The sequence below is a fragment of the Myotis daubentonii genome, chromosome 11 (genome assembly GCF_963259705.1).
Source record: "Myotis daubentonii chromosome 11, mMyoDau2.1, whole genome shotgun sequence".
NCBI lineage: Eukaryota > Metazoa > Chordata > Mammalia > Chiroptera > Vespertilionidae > Myotis > Myotis daubentonii.
In genome coordinates, this window is record NC_081850.1 from 78066844 (window position 1) to 78089783 (window position 22940).

Below are 22940 nucleotides of genomic sequence, written 5' to 3' on the forward strand. Positions count from 1 at the left end.
GGGGGGTGTTGGGGGGGTGGTGGTGACTGGAGCGCTCGAGATTGATTAAGGGGGGCGGAGGGCTGGCCTCCCGCTTCCGCCCCGGGACACGACGAGGCGAGAGGAGCCCCTCCATCGCCTGGACTCGGTGCTCGCGGGGCCGCGGTTCGCGGGCGCAGGCCCGGCGGGGGGCGGGGGGGCGGGGGTGCGGGGGCGGGAGGTGGCGCCAGCGCTGAGTGGCGGCTCCGGGCCCACCCCTGGCGCGCCGGTGCGGGCGGGAGGCGGGGAAGCAGGGGCGGCGGCGCAGGCAGCGCAGCAGCGAGCATGTGCCGCGGAGCCCAGTAACCAGGGACGACCGGCAGCACCAAGGCCGCGTCGGCGCCCAGCCCAGCGCAGCCCGCGCCGCGGCGCCCAGAGAGGGCGGCGGCCCACGGCCCGGCCTGCCCAGCGGCGGCGCTCGCCCCGGTCCCCGCGCGGCGTCCAGGGCCGCGAGGTGCCACCGGCCGCGGAGCGCCGCGCGCGGAGCCCCCAGCCCGGGCCGCGCGGGCTCGGCGCAGACAAAGGCGCGGCCCGGGCCCGGCCCAGCCCGCCCGCCGGCCTCCGCGCGCCCCGCCCCGGCCGTCCCGGCCCGCGCCTGCCCGATCCGCTCCTGCTGGGCGCCCCGCCGGGTCCGGCCCGGGGGCAGGGGCCGCGGCCGCCGAGGATGGGGAAATCTAACAGCAAGTTGAAGCCCGAGATTGTGGAGGAGCTGACCAGGAAGACCTACTGTGAGTGCGCGCCCGGGACCCCCCGCCCAGCGCCCCTCCTGCACGCCTGGTCGCCCCCAAAGCCCTGGTCCCCGCCCCAGGTCCGCTCCCCACCGCGTCCACGCCGCCACCCTCCCCTCGGTCGTTCCCTGCCCTGCCTCTGCCGGGGCCACCGAGGAAGCCCGCGGACCGAGCTCCCAGCCCCACACCTGGCCCTATTGTTCTAGGCATCCCGCCCCCGACACCTGGGGCGCATGTCGCCTGTCAGGGTGCGAGGAGCCACCCCCAGGCCGGGAGGGAGAGCCCCCAACCCACCCGCAGCCCCCTCTCTGCGGCTGTCCGAAAGGGCAGGGCGCGCGTGGGCCAGGGTGGTGGTCCCAGCAGGGGGCGCCTGGTGGCGCGGTGGTTCTGGCTGCGCCGAGCCGATGGCACTAGCGCGGCGGGGCGGGTGATTCATGCATCACGATGCCACTGCTGCTGCCACTGCGAGGTTGGCCTGTCGCCCCCTCCCTGGCCCCATCGTGTGTGTGTGGGGGGGGGGGGGTAGGGGTGGGGGGAGGAGACTTGTCAGAGAGCTGGTGGCAGCGGGGGCGGCCGAGGGTCCTGGGCGCCCTGTTGGATTTTCCGGCTGAATTCTCTGGCTCCTGTGTCACTCTCCCGCTTCTATCTCTATCTGCCAAACTGGGAAGTGGGTTTATACAGCCCCCGGTGATCTGGTCCATGTCAGCATTTCACCCCCTGGGAGCACCCCTGGGGGGAGGGTCTGTCCATTTCTGACTTCTCTGGATCTGCCCCAGTGTCTCTCTGCACTTGTGCAGCTCCGCACGCCACAGCTTCTCCCTACAGACTCCTCTCTTCCCGCAGCCTCGGGGATGCTCTGGCATGCTGGGGGTTGATGGCACGGGGTCCTGGCCACCGGCTTTTCTTGGGGGGCGGTGGGAGGGGGGACAGCTGCATCCTCTGGTAGGGCTTGTGCAGGGGCCCTGGGCTTGGGTTGGAATTCAGATCCCAACGTGGGCAGCTGCGTGGGTCCAGCCCCTCTGCACCCTCCCTGGAGTCAGCAGATCGACAGCCAGCCCGCGTTGATGGAGGCGATGGAGGCAGGTTCTGATGGTGCATTGCACAACCTCTGCTTCCGGCTCCCCAAGCGCGCACTCGTGTGCGCGCACACATTCTCTCCCCCCCCCTCCATCCTTCTGGGCACGTTTGCAGGTCTGTCCAAGCCCCTGCTTCAGGTCCATGGCCCTGGCACCGGTGTGCTTGGAACAAAGGGGCTTTCCTGAGTGGGTGCTGGTCTGCTGACAGGTCCTGGCCCCTCTCCAGTAGAATCTGCAGCAAGGAGCTCAGATCCCGGGAGCTGCCCCTCTCAGGGGCGAGCTCCGAGGACTCGGACTCCCTCCTGGCTACTCCTACCCTTTCCGAGGTGGGCCCTCCCAGTTTGGCTGCTGTTTTGTGCGATTTGCTGGGCCTTTCTCTAGGCACCGTCAGCACCTGTGAGCAGGCAGGCTGCAGGTGGGACTTCCGGGCTCCTGTGCCAGGAGACGTGGCTTGGGTTGCACCGGGGTGTCTCCCTCATGGTGGTGCAGGGAAGCCACCTGAGAGCCGCATGGAGCCAGGTTCTCTGCTTCGTGGGCACGTCACACGCTGAGCTCTTTGCATTGGTAACACAGTGAATCCTCGATGCCGCCCTGGGCACGGCTGCAGATGAGGAAACCGAGGCTCAGACAGGCGCGTGGCATGCCAAGACCCCACGGCCAGGTACTAGGCGGCATCGCGACTTGAACTCAGGTCTCCGTGTCTCCAAAGTTATCTCAGTGCTCACGCCGGGAAGTCGGGGGCTTTTCCTGGTGCCCCTTCTGGTTTCTGCTATAAGCCATGTTGGTGGATTCTGGATGGGAAGGGGCCTGGGCAGTCATTTTGTCGACCCCCCTCTCTCTGGGCACATCTGCCACCTTTGAAGTCGAGTCAGTGCGGATCCGTTAGGAACTGGCCTGGAGGTGCTGGGCTGGGCTATTTTTAACGGCCTTTGGAGACATGGAACAGTTTCTCTCAGGGAGAGAGCTAGCCGGGTTCTTTTCCCAGAGCCCTTCCTAGGGGTAGGCTGGGGGACTGGTGGTGGCCTCTTGGTCTCCTGTGTGTCTTCCTGGCCGATGACAGCTCCCCCAGTGCAGGCCCTGGTCTGTTTGGTTGCATTGGCACTTAGTAGGTCCACAGGTATTTGTTGGATGAGAGGTCTCCCAGCAGAAGGCCAGAGACAGCCTCTCCAAGCATGTCAAACTCGCAGCCGGCGGGCCGCATGCCTCGCTTACTTCAACGGAAGCCAGATGGGCTTCCTTGGATGTGGAGTGGAGCCATCTGCTCTCTGTTCAGGGGACTCAGTGTGTGGGGTCAGGAGAGGAGCGCTTGGGAAGGAGGCTCACATGTCAGAGTCTCCTGGAGCGCTTGTTAAATGCCACGCGCGCTGTCTCTGGGTCTGGTCTGGGCCCAGCAGCTGGCATCTTTGACAAGTGTTTGTCATGTAGATCGTGGTTCCCAGGAACGCCACGAAGACCCACACTGGTTCCGGGGTTTGTGGCGTGTGTGGGCATCCCCTGGTGTCCAAGGTCACCTCGGGCACAGCACAGCTGGCTGCAGCACCGCTTGGGGCCCAGAGGGTCCCCCAGAGGGTCCAGCTGTACCTCCTGCCCCTGGGAAAGACTGTCCTGCTGGTCTGTGTGTGTGAGGAGCAGGAGACGGTCTGCAAGCTCCAGCTGTGTGGCCCTGACTAGACACATCTGGATTCGGCTTGGCCATGGCCCTCTGTCTTTCGTGCCTGCCACCGCAGAGATTTTTATCCTCTGCAGATAAGGTTCAGTAAGTCGTCAGTGCCTTATAACCCAGTCCTCACCCTTCCCCACACAGTTCATATCGCAGAGCACTCGGAGGGACTCAGAGCAGTAGTGTGGCCCGAAACCTGGTCTTTTTGAGGTCTGGCCCCCTTTCTTCCAGCTTGTTGGTGAGACTGTTGCCCAGACTATGTGTGCCCTGTGTGCCCAGACTATGGCCAGCTCCTCACTTAACTGAGCCTCAGTTTCCTCATCAGCAGAATGGGTCTGCTCAAGGTGCCTGACACCTAGGGGATGTAAGCGTCAACAGGATAATTCACACACAGCCTAGTGAGGAGCCATCCTTAACGACGACAAACATCTGTCAAAGGTGCAAGGAGGCATGTTGGTGACCGTCACTAATATTGTTTTGACTACACAATTCAGCTTCACCTTGAACTGGCCTTAGATGTATCTTCTGGACGAGGTTCATCGGTCCACAGAGGAGTCTTCCTACGGCCCTGGTCTTTGTGCCTGGCACACGTAGAAATCTTTTTCTTTTTTTAAAAAAATATTTTTATTGATTTCAGAGAGAAAGGGAGGGGGAAAGAGAGATAGAAACATCAATGATGAGAGAGAATCATTGATTGGCTGCCTCCTGCACACCCCACACTGGGGAAAAGGCCCGCAACCTGGGCATGTGCCCTGACCGGGAATCGAACCATGACCTCCTGGTCCATAGGTCGACGCTCAAGCACTGAGCCACACCGGCCGGCCGGGCTCAGTTTGCCCGAATCTTAACAGGATCTTGTTTTGTCCGCCGAGGCCCCCCCACCCCCTGCCTCAGGCACTTGTTAATTTTTAGGCTGCCCTGACCTGCCTTTTGAGGAACGCTCACTCTGTGCTGGGCACGGAGAGGGAGACGTGAACCAGAGGTGTCGTTCCTGCCCTCAGGAGGGAACCAGCCGGGCTCCCCGAAACACCGAGCCGGAGCGCTCCAGCCGTCTGCCTTGGTCTGAGCTGCATCCATTTAAAGGCTCCTGGGCCCAAGCCAGCCTCCCCAAGAGGCAGAAGCCTCTCCCACCTCCCCTCCTCTTCCTCTCCCCACGGTGCTCCCCAGGGCCCTCCACCCACTTCCTTCTTCTTGCGTGGACAGCCGGGCTCTGCCTTGGCCTCGCTTGCCTCCCGTGAGTCTCTTTGGCCTTTGTCCCGATGCCCAGAGTGGTCCCGGTGTGTGGTAGGTTGTGGAGGAGACGAGCTTCGTCCTCAGTCGGTAGCTAAGGCCTCTGCACCCCAGAGCAGAGAACGGCACCCCTGCTTGGGGCCAGGAATCGGGTTGAGAGATGCGGGGTGTCTGTCACTGGTTGAGCTCCAGGGTGTCTCTGGCTTTGGGGAGGTCCCAGGAAGGCCCCTCGTGTCGGATAAGGAATAGTCTCTGATCATCGTTCCCTCCACCCAGCTCTGCTCCACCAGCCCTGGCGGGGAGGCCGCATCAGGCACCCATCTAGGGACACATGATGGAGGTGGGGTGTGGAGGGCCCCACAGCTGGGTGTGTTTTTGAGGTCCGGCCCACGTTCTTCCAGCTCCTTGGTGAGGCTGGTGAGCAGGGGTAAGCCACCAGGAAAGGGAAGGCCCAGGGGGAGGCGGGGCTGGGGCCCCTGTCATCCTGCGTGCATGGGGTAAGGTCACGGAGGCCGCTTCCCGTCCACACGGCTAACAGGGCGGCAGCAGCAAGAGGGATCGAGGTCAGACTCTGACACTCAGTTGGGCATCTGGGCAGGAAACAGCAGGTCTATTGTTAGGAAAGAACTCAGTATCCCGGAGAACGGGGCTGGGTCCCCCTCAGGCTCTGTGACCTCGGGCAAGTCGCTCACCCTCTCTGAGCCTCTGTAATACCTGCTCATGTGACTCCGTGGGTCCAAATGGGAGAGTGCTTTGAGGTCCAGGATGTGGGTCAGAAAGGGATGGGGGACTCTGTCCACGTAGCTCAGTTGGTTAGAGCGTCGTCCCCATACGTTAAGGTTCCGGATTCAACTCCCAGTCAGGGCACGTGCAAGAACCAACCAGGAAGTGGAACAAGTCGATGTTTCTTTCTCGCTCCTTTCCTCGCCCCTCGCCCTCTTCCTAAAATCAGTAAATTTAAAAGGGGGGGGGGGGAGTTGGGGACTGCTTGACAGCAGCCTCGGGGGTGGAAGGAGGGCTTGGGGGGCGGATGGGCAGGGGTTCTGGTCCTTTGCTTGGGTGAGCCCCGTCTCATGGAGCTTCACTTCTCTTCTCTGGAAAATGGGGGGCATCAGAGTGGCCCCAAAGATGGGGAGGATTCGGGGCACACGGAGAGTTTAGCATGGAGCCTGGTTCTGAGGGGAACTATAAGCTCTCCTGGTGGCAACTGGTTTTAGGATCAAGTCCTCCGCCCTCCAGAGCAGAGCGGGCTAAGTGGTCTGCGGCCTGACCCCTTGTTGAGAGAAGTGGAGGAGGCCGGAGAGGGGCAGGGACTCGCCCGGGGTCACAGAGCCCAGGCCTCCCACTCCCGCCTGTCCTAGCTCCACCTGCCTCCTCCAGCTCCCTGTTAAAGGTGCCCTGGCCCCTCCTGTCCACCGGTGCCCCAGCGCGTTCTGGCATTGCGTCTCTCACGTGTCAGGTAAAGGCACTTTCTCCTGGCCGTGGCCTTGGCATTGGACCCGGCTTCCTCTGCTCCCAAGGCCAGGCCTGAGCCCCTCTGGGGCCGGTCGTGGGCAGTGGGAGACGCAGTTGGCCTGGGGCCGGGCTCATGTCGCCCCTCGCCCAGGCCCCATAGGAAGGGATCTGGACAGTTTTCAGATGTGGGGGCACGGATGGGGGTGTGGACACATGTCCGATCTGGGTTTGGAGATGGTGTTTGCCTGTGGTCCAGAGGGTGGATGGCAGGAGAGGGCGATCCAGGCGCGTGATGATGGTGCCGGTGGCGATGATGCCAGGGACAGATTCTGCGTCTATTTAGGAGGAAGACTAAATAGGACGCCGTACAGAGGTTTCATTATTTTGTATATTTGGGATTATATACTCTTCATTTTCTAACTTGTTAAAACCTGACGACTGAGATTGTGTGCCTATGCCATTAACCATTCATCTAAAAAAATGACTTTTATTTACTTTTTATTTTAAACATTTTTTTAATTGATTTCAGAGAGAAAGGGAGAGGGGGAGAGAGAAAGAGAGAGAAACATCAATGATGAGAGCGAATCATTGGGTGGCTGCCTCCTGCACCCCCCCCCCCCCACTGGGGATTCAGCCCCCAACCTGGGCTTGTGTCCTGACGGGGAATCGAACCGAGATCTCGACGCTCAACCACTGAGCCACGCCAGGCGGGGCTAAAGCATGACCCTTAAATGGTGCAGCACGTGAACGAAACGTTTACTTAAATCCCTGCCTTGGCTGTTAAGTTGCGTTTATGATACGCACAAGCATCTCTGCACGTATCTCTTCTTAAAGAGAAATTCCCCACAAGGACGCCACGGGGGGGGGGGGGGTGGGGGGTGGAAGGGCTGGGACGTCTTAGAAGGCATGTGATTGGAAACTTAACTTGCTCTCCGGAAAGCGTGTTCCCCTTTATATTTTGAGCAAATGCAAACGAGGCGCCTCTTTCCTTGCATCCTGGCCAGCCCCGAGCAGCACTGTTTCTCCCTGTCGTTGCCAACGCGATGGGGGAGAAGCAGGCAGCTCACCGTCTCAGGCCCATTTCCTTGATTGCCGTTAAGCCAGCGGTTCTCAACCTGTGGGTCGCGAGCCCTTTGGCGGTCGAACGACCCTTTCACAGGGGTCGCCTAAGACCATCCTGCCTATCAGATATTTACATGACGATTCATCACAGTAGCAACATGACAGGTATGAAGTAGCAACGAAAATAATTGTATGGTTGGGTCACCACATGAGGAGCTGTATTTAAAGGGCCAGAAGGTTGAGAACCACTGCGTTAAGTGGAATCCCAGGATCTCTGAGCTGGAGGAGGCTTTGGGATCACGCAGTCCAAGGCCCTTGTTTGACACATGGGCAAACCAAGGACCAGAGGGTGAAATCTCACCCCCAAGTCACATAGCGGGAACCCAGGGCGGTGCCTCCCATTGGGGCGCCCCCACTGCGCCGTGATGGGTCGGCCGTTGGGGTCGAGGTGGGGATGTCTTGCTGTTGTCATTGACGCTTCTTCAGATCTGGCTCATCTGGTCCTAAATATCGCTTGCTGTCAGGTAATGGAGTAAACAGATTGTCCCTTTTGCTGTCGTTACAAGGGGGAACGCTGCATGCCTGGGGTGTGGTCTATTTGGCAGGAAAGAGACGGTCAGAAGTTCACGGCCAAGGTCCCAGGTAACTTCAAATGGGGGTGGGAGTCCCAGCTGAGGGTCAGGGCAGCGGTGCTAAAGGCTCGATGGCCAGCTGGTCGTTTCCTGGCTGTGGGACTCTGCCGAGCTCCTCCCCGCTCTGAGCGCCTTTTCCCACAGGTGGACAGAGGGACCGACATGTAGTAGGTGCTCAGTTAACGCTCCTACATGGAGGAGGCGGCCTGGCCTTCGGAGTCAGGAGACAGGTGCATGGCCCAGGGTGCGCGGCCACAGGCCCTCAGCTGAATGGGGAGTGAGTGGCACCCGCGGATAGCCTCTGTGTCGGTGGGTGGCTGCTTGCGTGCACACAGGCCCCCGCTCTTCCTGTTGGGAAGGCGGGCCTGCTCTGGATGCCGGATTTTAGGGTCCCGCGTGGATGTGGGCTTAGAGGGCTGGAGAGACACCTGCCTGGGCTTTAGTCCCAGAACCGATGCGGCCCAAATAGTGACTCTAGAGCAGGGGTCCTCAAACTACGGCCCGGGGGCCACATGCAAATACAAATATTGTATTCCCGTTTTTTTTTTTTTTTACTTCAAAATGAGATATGTGCAGTGTGCATAGGAATTTGTTCATAGTTTTTTTTAAACTATAGTCCGGCCCTCCAACGGTCTGAGGGACAGTGAACTGGCCCCCTGTTTAAAAAGTCTGGGACCCCTGTTCTAGAGTCACCGGCTCCCGGGGACTCAGTTTCCCTTTCTGTACACGCTCAGGCTGCCAGATGGTGAGACTTCCGGGGGAAGCTGTTCTTGGGCCCTGATGGAGTGAGCTTGGACCCTGGTGCCTGGTGACCAGGCTCAGTTCGCAGTCTCTTCCTGCGTCTGTTTTCTCACCTGCAAGCTGGGACAGGATTACCTCCTACAGCAGCGGTTCTCAACCTTGGCTGCACATTAGAATCACCTGGGAATCTTTTTAAAATCCTGATTTCTGGGCCTTGAAATTCTGAGGCCCAGAAATCAGGATTTTAAAAAGATTCCCAGGTGATTCTAATGTGCAGCCCAGGCTGAGAACCGCTGCCATAGAGACGCCGGGATGGTGGCTTGTCTCGGGTGCCCCCCTCAGCTCTTCGGTGGTGACGCCGGATCTGTGATCAAATGCGAACGGGCCAGAGGCGGTCACCATGGTGCTTCATGGCATGTTCGTGTGATCCGGGCCCAGCTCAGTGCTCACGTGCATGCATCCCAGACCCTTCCCAGCAGCCCCGGGTCGTTCCCATTTTACACATGAGGAAACTGAGGCTCGGAGGGGGCCAGAGCTGGCCCCAGACCACACGTCTGGTGAGTGGTGCGGCTGGAGTTTGCCCCTGGGTGGTGGCCAGGGGCCCTGCGAGGGTGGGGGCTGCTGAGGAGCCGCTGTGGAGGTGTGCGGGGAGCGTGAGTGTGGGTGTCTGGTGTGGGTGTGCGGTGGGGGGGTGCTGAGAATCGTGTGAGCCCTGGTTCCCGTGGGCATGCTCTGAGTGTGAGTGACGGGGTCATGGCATGTGCCAGGAGTGGGTGAGCTGGCATGTCTGTGCCCAGCGTGTGCACGGTGTGTGCACAGGCAGCTCTGTGTAGGTTGTGAATGTAGACATGCATGGGGGGGAGGGCGGGCCACAGACAGGCTGGGAGCCTGAAGAAAAACCTGATTGCTCAGCTGCCTGCTGGGGGCCAGGTGACGTGGCTGCCACTTCCCTGCCTTCTGCCCTGCCTCGCTGGTCGCCAGGAGCCCACCTGCCCTCGGCAGGGGGAGATATCAGCGGGAGGAATGACAATAATGTCGACTCCCATCACCAAGTGCGGCCTGAGTACAGCTTCCCCCGTGTGGTCTCGCCACAGCCCTGGGCGTGGGGACTATATGCCCATTTCACAGATGAAGCAAAGGGGCCCAGGCAGGTTCAGGGGCCGAGCTGGGGCTCAGGCTCTGATGTTCATCTGGACGTAGCCATGCTCTTCCCACCCCCTGCCTGCCTCCCACGACCTCCGTGAGCCTTGTAACCTTAGACCTGCTTTGAGGGTAGTGAGCGCCCCATCACGGGAGGCATTCAAGCAGCTGCTTGAGCGGCAGACACTGGCCCAGCATCCTGGGTTCCTGGCCAAAGGGGAGGTGGGATCCTTCTGGCTGTGAGCACCGGGCCCTACTGTCCCGGGTGCTCTGATTCCCGTAGGGGATTCGGGGCGGCCTGGGCTTGGCTTTCTCTGGGAGGAGGCAGAGCTGCGCCTGTGGGAAGGCAGCAGGAACAGGCAGTGGGCACTGCCCGGTACTCGGGCCTCTGAGGCCTTCTCAGCCTCTGCCCCATCCCGGCAGAGCCTGGGGTGCCAAACTCGTGCCGGTGCTGTGCCGGCCTCGCCCAGTCCTCCCAGCCTGTGAGTCCAGGAGAGTGAGCCGTCAGGAAGTGTTGGCACCCTCCCTGCTCTCGGGAGCCTGCGGGCTGGGAGGCAGAGGGCAGCCGAGGGTGAGGCTGTGGAGAGCGAGGCTGCCCCTGGCCGTCCTGTGCCGACCTGCCTGCTCGCGCCTGGCAAGGCCCAGGTGCCTCCAAAGTGTCTGTGTCCTCATGGGTGCAATGGGGGGTGCGGGGCGCAGTGATGGGTGGGGCTGTGGGATCTGGAGGTCTGGCCGCAGTGCCCTGGGCGCCTGTGAGCTCCCTGAGGGTTGGGACACACCTGGGGGATTTGGGTTTGGGCAGCGCCGGCCGGGAGCCTCGACAGGGCAGGCCTGTGTGCTCCACCGGGTGTTGCTTTGTTTTGCTCCTTGGCTGACCAGATGGAACCCACCCGAGCCCTTGACCTGCAGCCTGATGGGCAGGGGAGTTGCCAGGGGGTCAGAGTCTGGGTCCTGGTTCTAGCCTGACCTGCTGCGGCCTCCGGCTGCCCGTCTCCGAGTCCCACTCTCTGTGAGACGGTGTCTCCCAGCGGGCGGTGCCCAGCTTGGGGGTGCCCGGGAAGGGACGCAGGGCAGCTGCTGGCGGTGGCATTCCTGGTCTCCCTGGTGGCCCAGGGAGCTGGCGGGCAGCCGGGCCACCGTGCCTGCACTCCCTGGCAGGGGAAGGAGGAGGCTGGAGGAATGTGGATTTGAGGAATGTTTAACCCGAGGCAGAAATAGCTCCCTGCTTTCGTTCCAGGCCGGGCTTCCATAGGAAGCCGCTCCCGTCTCTCTCTCTCCAGCAGCCTCTGCCTCCCCCACCGCTCTGGCCTTTCGGGGACAGAAAGTGGCCTCTTTATTTTTCTAACCGAGGAGCTGCTGTGGGAACAGAAGGGTCCCCAGGTTTGGAGGCCGGCCAGGCTGGGCTCAAGTCCCCCAGTCTCCACATTGCAGCCCTGTGACCACTTCCTACTCTGAGCCTCCTCGGAACCGGGCAGCTCGTCAGACCGGCCATGTGGTGTGGCCGTCCTGCTCGGGGACCAGCGGGTCGGGGCGCAAACCCCCGCTGCCCTCGTGAGCTCTGGCACCTCGGCCAGGCCCTTTCCATCGAGCCCCCTTGCTTCGTCTGTTAAGTGGGCAGAGATGCTAACCCGGCCTCCCAGCATGGGGGGTGGAATGAGTGTGAAGACATTGGCCAAAGGCTCTGGAATCCCAGCTCAGAGCCCTGGTGGCCTCCACAGCCAGGGGGACACGTCTCCTGTGTGCTGCTGCCGGGAGGAGTGGGGTCCGGGCCCTGGGGGACCCTTCCATTTCCTCGTCCCTCTGAGGGCAGGACCCACCTTCGCCCACACTCACCTCGTACCAGTGACCCCGCTACCTGCTGGTGAGGACATGTTTAGCCCTCCCCTTCCCATCGAGCTGCTCGGGCAGCCTGGGTCTCGGCTGTGTCCCAGCTCCTGGAAGAGAGCCTGGTGCCATTTGTTGGAACGAATGAAAAATCGGATACATCCGCGAAGGAGCTAACGAACTTCCTTCTCATCCATCTTGGGTCCTGGCTTTCTGTTTGTCGCCAGCCCACGCCTGCCTCCTGGGCTGCGGATGGAGGGTTTGTGGGGGGCCCTGAGGAGTCAGGTGCTGGGTGGCTGGCCCCCGGCAGGACTGGCCGAGCCAGGCCCCCAGGCCCCTCACACCTTCCAGGACTGGGAAGACCAGGAGGGTCCCACAGCCAGCACGGCCCCTCCTCCCAGGCCCTCCGCTCCTGTCTCTTTGAGGAACCAAAAGGCTCCTGTTCAAAGACGGGAGCTGGGCTATTTTCGGCACTTGTGGGGGAAAGCGCATGCCTCCCTTCTGTTCAAAAATATATGGTGTATGAGCCGGGCAGACAGGAGCTCCATGGCTCAAAGCCTCGCCGGCCGCGGGCCTGCCTCCCTCCGCGGCTCCGTCGCCCACGTGCCCACGTGCCCACGTCGGGCGGTTATTGTTTCCAGGCTGCCTGTGCCGGAGGCCCTCGCTGGGCCCGAGCAGGACAGGATCTCAATTAAAACTAAGAGCAGCCGTCACGACAGAGGAGAGGAGCCGGCGGCCCTCCCGGGCCCTGCTCCCTGCTCCCTGCTCCCTGTGCGGCTGGGGAAGGAGGACCAGCCAGCTGTGGGCGGAGGGCAGGAGGCCCCGTGCCCTCTGGCCACCCTCACTCCCTGACTCCGCACCTGTTCGTGGGACCCCTGTCTCGTGCCAGGCCCACAGGCGCTAGGACACGGGGCAGATTGGCCGGGAGCGTTTCCGGCCCCTCTGGCATTCACAGTTTGGAGGCGGACAGATGTCAGGCCGGGGTCCGCATCAGGGCCCTGCACAGCTGGAGGCCCACCTGGTCTGGGTGCCTCTGAGAGGACCTGCGTCCGCCCCTGTATGTAGCCTCAGTCCAGCCCAGGGCCTGGCCCGCTGGGAGTGCTCGGTGACTGTTGGACGGATGGAGGGGTGAGAAATCCAGTTTGCCCCTTCTAGCCACCCCGTAAGGAAGGTATTGTCAGGCCCGCCCCCCCTCATCTTACAGATGAGGAAATGAGGCTCAGAGAGGCGAATTCAGCTTCCCAAGGTCACACGGGGCTAACGAAGGACTCAGCTCAGAAAAAGCGCCTTCCTGTGGACCTGACTCCACCTTGGGCCAGCTGCTTCACCTCTGGGAGCCTCAGTTTCCTAATCTGTATAATGGGGATAATCCAAGGCCTGGAGCGCGGAACGGGGTTAATGCACGCAGAGTGCTTTGCGCCGGACGGGCACACGGTAAGCTAAGCGCCTAAGCTCTCCTCCTGTTGCTGCTCCTGGAGCCACGAGACAAAGTGCGTGGTCCTGCGTTTTCCTTGAGAATTTTGGGGGAAATTATTTAACTGTCGTAGGAATTAAATGCGATGTATTTTGTAACTCTATTTTTAGAGTAAAGCAGACACCTGTAAAGGGTGGAGCAGAAGGCAAAAAGTGTGGGAGCAGTTGCGCCAGAACAGACAGGAGCTAGGCCCTGCTTTTGGCGGCTGCCTGGGTCTCTGCCCCTCCCTCCAGGGGGCACCGGCCCCGGCCCCCAGGGGCTCTGCGGGCTGCTTTAGGGGCACCTTGGCTGCTGGCCACCAGGCTCTCTCTGGAATGAAGCCCTTCAGCCCACCTGTGGTGGTGGTGGGGGGGGGGGGTCGGTGCGAACAGCCTTCCCACATCTGCCAGGGAAATCCACAAAGATTCAAGCTGTGCTCGGCAAACCCGAAGGTGAGGAGGGTCCCCGCGCCCAGGAGGACGATGGGCCGGGGCCGGGCTGTCCAGGGAGTGCCGTCAGGGCGCTCTGATGACAGGCAGGCAGGAGCCGCTGTTCCCTGCTGGGCTGTGCACCCCGGGTCTCATGCCCCCCAGTGCTGGCCATGGCCTGCGGGGGCTCCGTGGGTGGCCCCTTTCCTGGGGATGGTCATCTCCAGGCTCAAGCCTCCTTGAGCCCAGGCTCGGGGGTCAGATGGCGCTGGCTCCCCCCTCTCCTCCACCCCTGGCCATGCCCCTCTGACGGCCACTTCCTTCAGCCCCGTGGACTGGCGGGGACCTGCCTCCCAGCAGAGGCGCATGCAGGAGCTCAGCCGCGGGGCGCCCTGGGTCTGGGGCTGAGTTGGGGTTTCAGCAACGCGGAGCTGCCTCTCACACCTGTTTCGCTCAGTGTCGGAGGAACGTTCCCATCTTCGTGCCACAGCCCCGCCCCGCCTCTCCCGCTGCCCCCAAGCCTATTCTCCTCCTCGCCATCATCACGGTGGCCCGGGTCTCCGTGCCCAGGACTCGGCGCGCGCTGGGCCAGTGCCTCTGACCTGCTTCCTGCTACCAGCAGGCCTGGACGGAGGAGGAGGCCAGGGCTCAGCGAGGGTGTGCGTGGTCCCCGTTAGCACGGAGGCCTCGGTGGGAGAGAGGCTGGCAGTGTGGCCAGGCCCGAGCTCAGGTGGCAGAGGGCAGGTCTCAGCAGCGGGGACTCCGCTGGCCCGGCCGGCCCCAGCTGGGACCCGGGCTCCTGAGGCTCCGTGCAGTTCTGCCCAGAAGGGCCTGGGGTGGGGCCAGCAGCCACGCAGCCCCCCAGGTCTTACAGGGATGGGCTGTGGGTGGCAGTCCGATGTCCTCGGGTCCCACCTGCTCAGAGGGGGGCAGTGAGAGCCCAGCGGGCAGGACCCCACCCCGCTTCCCTGCGGCTGCTGGGCCTGGCCAGCCCTCGGCCGGTGGAGGCAGTGAGGGCTAAGGAGGCGGGGCCGCTGCCTCCCGCGTGGGGAGAAGGGGCCTGGAGCCCAGAGGGGAGCGCTCAGCCCCGAGTACCCGGGAGTTCTAGGCGGTTCTAGGCAGGCGGCCAGGTCCCCTTTCTGATGAAACGCAGGCCACTACCCTCCAGCTGGGCATTTATGGGAAACGGGAACGGGGCTCGGGGAGGGCTGTCTCTCTCCTTCCCCCCCTGGCAGAGGCGTCGCGTAATAATCACAGCAACAGTAGCCCGGCCGGCGTGGCTCAGTGGTTGAGTGTTGACCTATGAACCAGGAGGTCACGGTTCGATTCCGGTCAGGGCACATGCCCCGATGTGGGCTCCATCCCCAGTAGGGGGCATGCAGGGGGCAGCCGATCCATGATTCTCTCTCATCATTGATGTTTCTCTCTCTCTCTCTCCCTCTCCCTTCCTCTCTGAAATCAATAAAAAATATATTTTTCAAAAACCACAGCCACAGCGACCATGCTCTCAGAGGCCCCTGTGCAGGGTCTGCGTTATATCTGGTCTTGGCAGCTCTGCCGGGGGACTCCATGTTGCCAATGAGCCTGCCACCACCGTCCAAGGTCACCCATCCAAGGTCACCCAACGCTCATGCATCTGGGGCTGCCCAGCTTGCCTGCCCCAGGGCGTGACCCACCCTCTGCTCCCACAGCGTCCTCAGCGGGGTGCACAGGCAGGTGGGGTTCCTGGTCCTTGACTTGCAGGTCAGTATGTGGGGTGCAGAAGCTGGGCTGTGCACCCCAAGTCTTACGCCCCAATGGGTGCCTGGAGATTGCAGGAGTCTACAGTCCTGAGGGGAAGGGCTTGGCCGAGGTGGGAAGCCTGGAGTCCCCTGCCCCTCCCAGAACACCAGTGGGTTTCTGTGGGGTCTGCTGGGACTCGCCTCTGGGGCTGTGATGTGAGGGTCTGTCGCCTCTGGGGGTGGGGAGTGATGTGGGGCGGGGGAGCTTGGGGCACCTGGACCAGAGGCATGTGACTCTCATTCTTGTCCTTCCCCCACCGCCTGCGTGCGGCACTTCCCAGGGAGCACAACCAGGCAATGTGCCCTGTGAGTGGGACAAGCCATTCCCCCTTTCACAGACAGGGAAACTGAGGCAGGGGACGTGACCGGTCATGCAGCCAGGGAATGGCAGACCCTGGAACCCCGGTCCTGTGAGACCCTCATGCTATGCCGCCTTCTCTACAGGAAACTGCCCCTGTGGGGGGGGGGAACAAGTGTGCCTGGGATGGAAGGAGGGGCAGGCAGCTTGGGGCGGAGGGTGCCTCGGGGTCCACCGCAGGGCCCCTCCCTCTGAAGCAGCTTGGCTACAAGGGCAGGGACATGACTAAACTAGGGGTGCTGGCAGCTGCTGGGAGGGGAATAGGTGGGAGGGGGAGATGCAGGTGGGAGGCTGGGGTGTGGTCAGGGTGGGACTGTCGGGTGGGGCAGGGAGAGGGGTGTCCACAGGAGGGGGACCCAGGAGGAGGAGGGCTGGGCTGAGGAGGGTGTCGTCCCTTTGGGCACGTGGAGTGTGGGGAACCCTGGGCCATCTGAGCGGAGCCTGGAGTGAGGGGTACAGGGTGCACGTGCGAGACTCAAGGACCCCAGTATTGGGAGTTTGAGCAAAGAGGCCTGGGGCCTGAGGAGCAGTGTCCGAGGGGCCCTGCCCTGTGGAAGGGCGACAGCCCGTGGTCAGAGGTGTTCAGACTGAGGGGGTTAGTGACGGGGTTGCTGGTGGCCGGGCCCAAGTGGCCACCCCTCTCTCTCTGTGTCAATCGGACCCGAGCCCCCTTGCTGACCGGGAGCTGTGATGGGGGTTGGGGGCACATGACGACACTTGACCCTGGATGTAGTCTTTGTCCCTAGAGATGGGAACAGGGTCTGGCTTGGCCACAGGAGGGTGGCGGAAGCGGCGGAAAGTGCTCGAAGTCTGCCCTGGGTCCCCGGCAACCAGCCCCTCTGTGGGGGCGCCAGCCCTGCTGTCTGTTCCCCGAGTCTGAGCTGAGCGGCACTCAGGAGAGAGCTGTTTTGCTCTGGGGAAATCAAAATCAGACTTCACGCTTATCCTGGGCTCCGGGGACGGCTCCGTGCTCCTTCCTGGCAGACGGGCTGCGGGGGAGGAGGGGCGGGCATGGGCCTCAGGGGCTCGGGGTGGGCACTGGGGGCGCGGGCCGGGCAGCCGGCCCTGGTTCTCTGGAAGTCAGTGGGAGGGGGTGGATGGATGCCCAGCCCTCGCTCCTCCGGGCTCTGTGCCTGCTCCCAGCTGGGAATTGTCTCTCCACCTCTCCAGAGCCCCTCCCATGGCCCTGCCTGGAAGGAGTTCATAGCCCATCCTTCAGATGAGGACTCTGAGGCTCAGAGAGGTTAAGCACCTTGTTCAGAGTCACCCAGCCTACAAATAGCCAAGACAGGATGCCCACCCCAAGCCTCCCACGGTGCCACCACGTGGAGCGGGGCCGTCCACTAGAGGCTGGCCCACATCCGCTTAAATCCCGGATTCCTAACCAGCTTGGGGCCTTGCCGGAGGCCGGAGGGTGCAGAGAAAGGCGGCTCGTGTTTGAAATTGGCCAGAGCCCGTTGTAACTGAGGGTGATCATGTTGTGAGATGCGGGTGTTAGGATGTGGCCCAGCCCGGCTGGTGGCTTGGTGACGGGGTGGAGATCAACAAGGCTTTGCTCCCTGCCTCCCGCGGCAGGACGCTGGCCTGGCTCCGAGGGCGACCCTAGGACCTGCCGGGAGTGGCTCAGCCTCTGGGGCTTAGCGTCCAGCTGGGACGATGAGGGCAAAAAGTGCTTCTAATGAGGACCTACTCGGTGCCAGACGTCGTGCACCCTCCTGTGATGCAGAGGCGGTTTGTCCGTTCGCAGATGAACAAACCAAGGCTCAGCCCTGTGGGTCGGTACCCAAGGCCGCAGTCAGCCCTGCGGACCGCTCTGCTTACCCCTGCCCCCTCCCCACCTCACCCACCCAACCCCCAGGCAGTGCCCTGTCTGACCCCCCGCGGTGGGCCTGTGGGAAGACAGACTGTATGTAAAGCAGTGATTCCCAGAGGGGCCACAGGGTCAGGAGGGCTTCCTGGGAAAGGGGTGCCGAGCGGGGACTGGGTGCCGCGTAGGTGCAGCGGGAACAGCAGGTACCAAGGCCTGGAGGTGGGTTCGTTAGTGGAGCTTGAGGGGTTGCAGGGTTGGGGGTGGTCAGGGGACATGGTGGGCGCTGGCTGCACTGGGCTGGCCTGCCTTTCCACCCGGCCCTGTGCCCTGAACCCTGAGCCTGGAGCATGGACCCGCCCAGGGCAATGCTGCCTGTTAATTTCACACATGGATGGAGACTTGGGTGCGGGGAGGGGGGGCAGTGAGGTTTCGCTGGGAAGCCTGAGCCTGGGAGTCTGGATGGAGGGTGGAGGCAGAGGGACCCCACAATTGTCCCTGGACCCCTCTTCCTTCCCAGGGCCTGTGGTGGTCGGCGCTGCTCAGGGTCAGCACCCTGGACAGGACCCCGGCCCTTCTGGCGCTGGGGATGGGGGCACACGGGTTGTGTGCTGATGAGAACAAACATCTCTTCCCCACTTTTGATTTGGAAAAATCAAGAGAAACATTGAAATAACAGTGCAGTGAGTGGCTGTGCATCCCTCAACTGCGGAGGTCCCCACCTTTAGACTAGGGACACCTTCCCGCTCTGCCCCCAGGCCAACCATGTCCCCTGGGGGAGGAGGGAAGGCTGCTGGGTGACGGTGTGGGTTCAGGGGACGGGGAGGACTTCTGAGCTGGGCGATTCCTGGGAAGCCTTCTCTGCCCCTGGAAGGCCGCACTACCCAAGCCCTTGTCACCCAGCTCCTGCTGTTTATGCCACATGATGCCAAGGTCACACAAGGCCACACAAGGTCACACGGATCACTGGCTGATTCAAGTTGGAGGGGGGCACTTAATTGGGCACCCATGCTGGGCTCTGGAGGCCCTCTCATTTCCTGGCCGGGTGACCTGGGGTGACTTCAGGCAAGTTAGCTGACCATCTGAACCTCAGTCTCCTTATCAGGAAAATGGGATCATACCTTTTGTGCAGGTGAAGAGCACCAAGCAGTTTACTCTTTACAATAAGCCCATTCTACAGACGAGGAAACTGAGGCTCAGAGAGGGGAAGTACTTTGTCCAAGGACACACAGCTCGTAAGCTGTGGAGCTGGATTTGAACCCAGATGGTCTAGTCTGACTCCAGAGTCCAGGCCCCTACGCTCCTGGCTGTGCTGTGATGAGTCTCTTCTGTCTCTTTGAGTTTTAGTCCCTCCGCCCCTGCTGCCCTTCACTGCCGGGTGTGGGCGGCAGTCCCGCCCTGTTAGAACAGGGCGCCTTCCCTCTCTGCCTGACCCCCACCCAGCCCCTATCCTCTGCCAAAACTTTCTTGGAAAATTGCAATTTTTTTTTTAACCAGGTCTGCCATTCCAGGTCACCAGCATCTCCCGTCAGTGCCTGCCTCTCCCTGTATCAGTGGCCTGCTGGTGGCCAGGCCTCCGTCTCTCACTGTGCTTGTGGGAGAGGAGTGCTGATGAGGAGAGGCCTAGTGGAAGTTTCCAGGCTGTGGGTCAGGCGGCTGAGTTCAGACCCTCTCCTTACCACGGCACGTGCTGGCCCCTTTGTGCCTCAGTTTCCCTGTTTGGAGCCAGGCCAGAGTAATGCTCTCTTCCCTCATTCCCGCTTCTGTTATCAGGGCTGCCGAGCAAAAGCACCAAGGCCCTGGGCACCCTGCACGGACCTGGGCTTGCAGTGGGCACTTGGGCCTTGGCACTTGTTGAAAGTGTGCGTTAAGCCGTTTGTGAAAGGTGGTCTCCAGTCTGATCAGGGACACCCCTGGGGCCTCCTCTTCCCCTTCCCTGGGAAGGATTCCAGTTTCTTTACTCACCCGACCTCCACCTAACACCTGCCTTCCTGTCTATTTGTTTGTCCACGCCGTCAGTCATTAGTTCATGCATTCATTCACTCATTCATTCATTCATTCATTCACTCATGTGTTCACTTGTTCACGCAAACATTCATTCATTTGTTCATTCACAATTCATTCATTCACACATTCACTCATTCATTCATTCACTCATTCATTCATTCATTCATTCACTCACACATTCATTCCACAGCCTGTATGGGGCACGTTCCCAGGCCCTCTGCCGGGATTCAGGAGCTTTCACACCTGTTTTGATTGACGTCTCAGGACAGCTCCTGTGGCAGTCACTGTGGGACGTGTCCCTATTCTTCCCACTTTGCAAACGAGGAAACCGAGGCCCGGGAGCCGGCGCTGCTCTCCCGAGGTCAGCCTCGCGGAAAGTGGTTAGATCTTCTCATTCAGTGATTTTACAGAGAACATTGGTTTGGTTCCAACGTGAACTGATTCAGTACTTTCCAGAAAAAAACATTTCTTTTGTTTGTTTCATGGTTCAGTTAAGAATGACTATTTGGGCCTGGCGGGAGGTTCAGCCACTTGATTTGGCTCGTTGCAGCTTTTGGTTCACGGCGCCGTTCTCATCTCGCTTGTGGAAGGACTCGGGGCTGACCACTGCGAGGGGCGGCAGGGACGGGCCACGGGGGCAGGTGCTGGGTGCTGCTGGGCTGAGGGGGGCTCCGCCTCTCTGTCCCCCCCCCCCCCCATGCAGGCTGGGCAGCCAAGTGCCTGGGGAAGCCAGCACCTTCTCTGACTGTGCTGTCCCCGGGATTGAGAGATGGGAAGAATGTGTATTAAATGTCCACCCCGTGGGAAGAATGTATGTTACATGTTCACCCGGTGGGAAGAGTGTATGTTACATGTTCACCAGGTGGGAAGAATGTATGTTACATGTTCACCGGGGTCACGGCACCCCATGAGGGCAGGGAGAAGCCACCCCTGGTCTAAGAGACTGTTCTTGGCCGTCCTGCCAGCAGCCCAGGGGAACCAGGCCAGTGCTGTCCCCTGCTCTGCGGTCAGACACAGAGCTCCTGACTGGGTCTGTTCCCGGGGTGTGTCCTTGGTCAGAGCTAGCGGTGCACCGACACGGGCAGACAGACTGTGGGGTGGGGTGGGAGGGCAGGAATGGGGCTCCCAGCGCCTGCCCATCCCCTGGGACACCTCCCTGAACTAAACGGCTCCTTCTCTGTTTTCTCTTGCAGTCACCGAGAAGGAAGTCCAGCAGTGGTGAGTAGCTGCTCTTCCCCAAAATGTTGTGGGGGTGGCGGTGGGGGTGGGGTGTCGGGGACAGCAGTCCCGTTGCCCCGGATGGGGGCACATGGAGGGGCCTCTGGGAGCGGCTCACCCACAAACCTGTCCAGGCAGCCATTGCCCACGGCACACTGACATGGACCCAAACCAGCTGGGGGCGTGGGGATGGGTGATGGTGACGCCTTGCCTTGTGTGACATCTGCAAGGACCACCAGGCCATGAAGGGTTAACTCAGGCCCTGCTCATCAAGAAGAGCGGTTGGGACCAGAAACCAGTGAGGGCTCAGGGTCCCAGGCCCAGCTTCGTGACTGGATCATCCTGTAGCCTTGAGAAGCCTCTTCCCTTTTCTGGCTCCAGCAGTCCCTTCTGCAAGGTGATTGATTAGGTGGGGTCAAGGGTGGCCAGCAGGTTTCCTCTCGGCTGGCAGCTCTCATCAATCCGAAGTGGCTGCCTGCAGTGCCGCCTGGCCGAGGCTGTATGTCAGGGAGCAAACGGAAAGGATGGCAGCGAGCGATTGATGAGCTCTGTAGTGGATTAGTGATGCCTGCCCTGGGCCGGGCAGAGGAGAGTGGTATGTTTTCAGTCATTGTGGGATGTGGAGCAGACAGGGTGACCCTGAGTTGGGGGCATGGTTAGGAGAGCAAGGAGGTTAGCTGGCTGAGTTTGCAAACCTTCTAGTAAAGTTTGGTGGTTTAGGAATGGACTCCAGAGCCCGGCTGTGCTTTCCTATCCTAGGGACCTTGAAGGATCCAACTCCCGAGCCTCAGTTCCCCCGTGTGTCTGACGGGAATGGTGATGCGTTGGGGGGACATTTCCTGTACAGGTCATAGCACGGTGCCCACGAGAGGACAGACGTGGCCAGCGGTCTTCCCTCCGCTGTTCAGACCGGGAGCTGAGGCTAGAGATGCGTCCTGTTCCTTTCGTCCTCGCAGCCACCCGCCCCGTCGTGGCGTTTCCTAGATGAGGCCTCTGAGTCGCAGGTGTAGGGCCCACCTGAGCCCCTGCGCCCTCCCCTGCTCACACCTGGGCCTCCCCCAGGAGAGGCAGGGAGCACAGTGGCCAGGTGGGCTGCAGAGTCCAGGTCCTGAGCCCCCACATCCTGGCTGAGTGGCCTTGGACACGTTACGGGATTGCTCAGTGCCTCAGTTTCCCCAACTGAAAAGTGAAGGTAATAATAGTCGCACGTTAATGGAATATTGTGAGGAATAAGTGAGTTAATTATCTAAAATGTTTGGAGCAGTCCTGAGATCGAGGGCCCCTCCTCATTATGCGGGGGGGGGGGGGACTGAGGCCCATGCAGGTGGAGTGACTGTCGTTCGTTCATGAAGCTGACATGTGAGCTACATCTGGGCGAGGACTCGGCCATGGGAGAGTGTGTTCCCGGCACAGGGAGCAGCCAGGACAGGGGCTCGGGGGTGGGACAGGCCTGGCGTGTTTGAGGGGGGCCTGTCGGGAGCAGTTGTCGAGGCTCCCTCAGTAAAACTGGCACCCTAGGCCTCGTCACACCCAGTCCTGCCGCAGGGAACTCTCTCTAAAGAGCTTATACAGAAGAGAGATGATCTTTTCTTTGCCAGAAAGTTCCATGGACCTCAGGCACTGTCCTTTGGATCATTATGGTGGTGCCTTCAGGGCGAGGAGAGAGTTGAGCCCGTGCCTTCCTCTGGCCCTCAGGGCTCCCCGGTTCTCTGCCTGCACCCTCTCCCCTGCTCTCCAGGCACCACCCCAATGGCATCCTCACCCACGCTGAGCTCCTTCCTGCCTCAGAGCTGCAACCTGCCGTTCCCCCTGCTGTTCCCTCTGCCCCCAGATCTTGGCATCTCTGCTCCCATGTCACCTCCTCTGAGAGGCCAGCACTGACCACCGGGCCTGTGTCTCCGGCACGAGACAGGATCGTCGTGTTCTATGCCGACATTTAGTAGTTTTTTCCTCTCGTATTTTCTGTTTTCCCGTGTTTATAGAATGCTATTGTTACCTTTATAGTAGCCACATACCTGGCAGTACTGCCACAGAACTGGTGGCTGGAGCAGGAGGAATCTGCAGCGCCTCAGCCGGGCCAGCTGCCTCCTGGGCCGTGCTCGCAGTTCACAGCCTCGGGCGCCCCCTGTGGGCCGGGCACTGTGCTGATGCGGAAATCAACGCGGCCAGGAAATCAGCTGGGGTGGGGACCTTTTCCCTGCGAAGGCACATTCGAGTGTTTACAACATCGTTTGCGGGCCATGCAAAATGATCAGCTTGAAAATCAGCCTGCTCTATACGGCCGAACATTTCATTAACTCACCCTAAGGCCTTGGCGGGGCC

General features: G+C 61.3%; 1 protein-coding gene across 1 annotated transcript in view; it reads left to right on the forward strand.

Moving 5' to 3' along the window:
- The first annotated feature begins 262 nt into the window (after window positions 1-262).
- NCS1 (neuronal calcium sensor 1) overlaps window positions 263-22940 on the forward strand; it is a 38087-nt gene continuing 15409 nt past the window's right edge. Inside the window, exons 1-2 of the mRNA XM_059658328.1 lie at window positions 263-746; window positions 20594-20618. Of these exons, the coding sequence (XP_059514311.1) occupies window positions 683-746; window positions 20594-20618 (89 nt within the window). The 5' untranslated portion in view covers window positions 263-682. The remainder of the gene's footprint in view (window positions 747-20593; window positions 20619-22940) is intronic.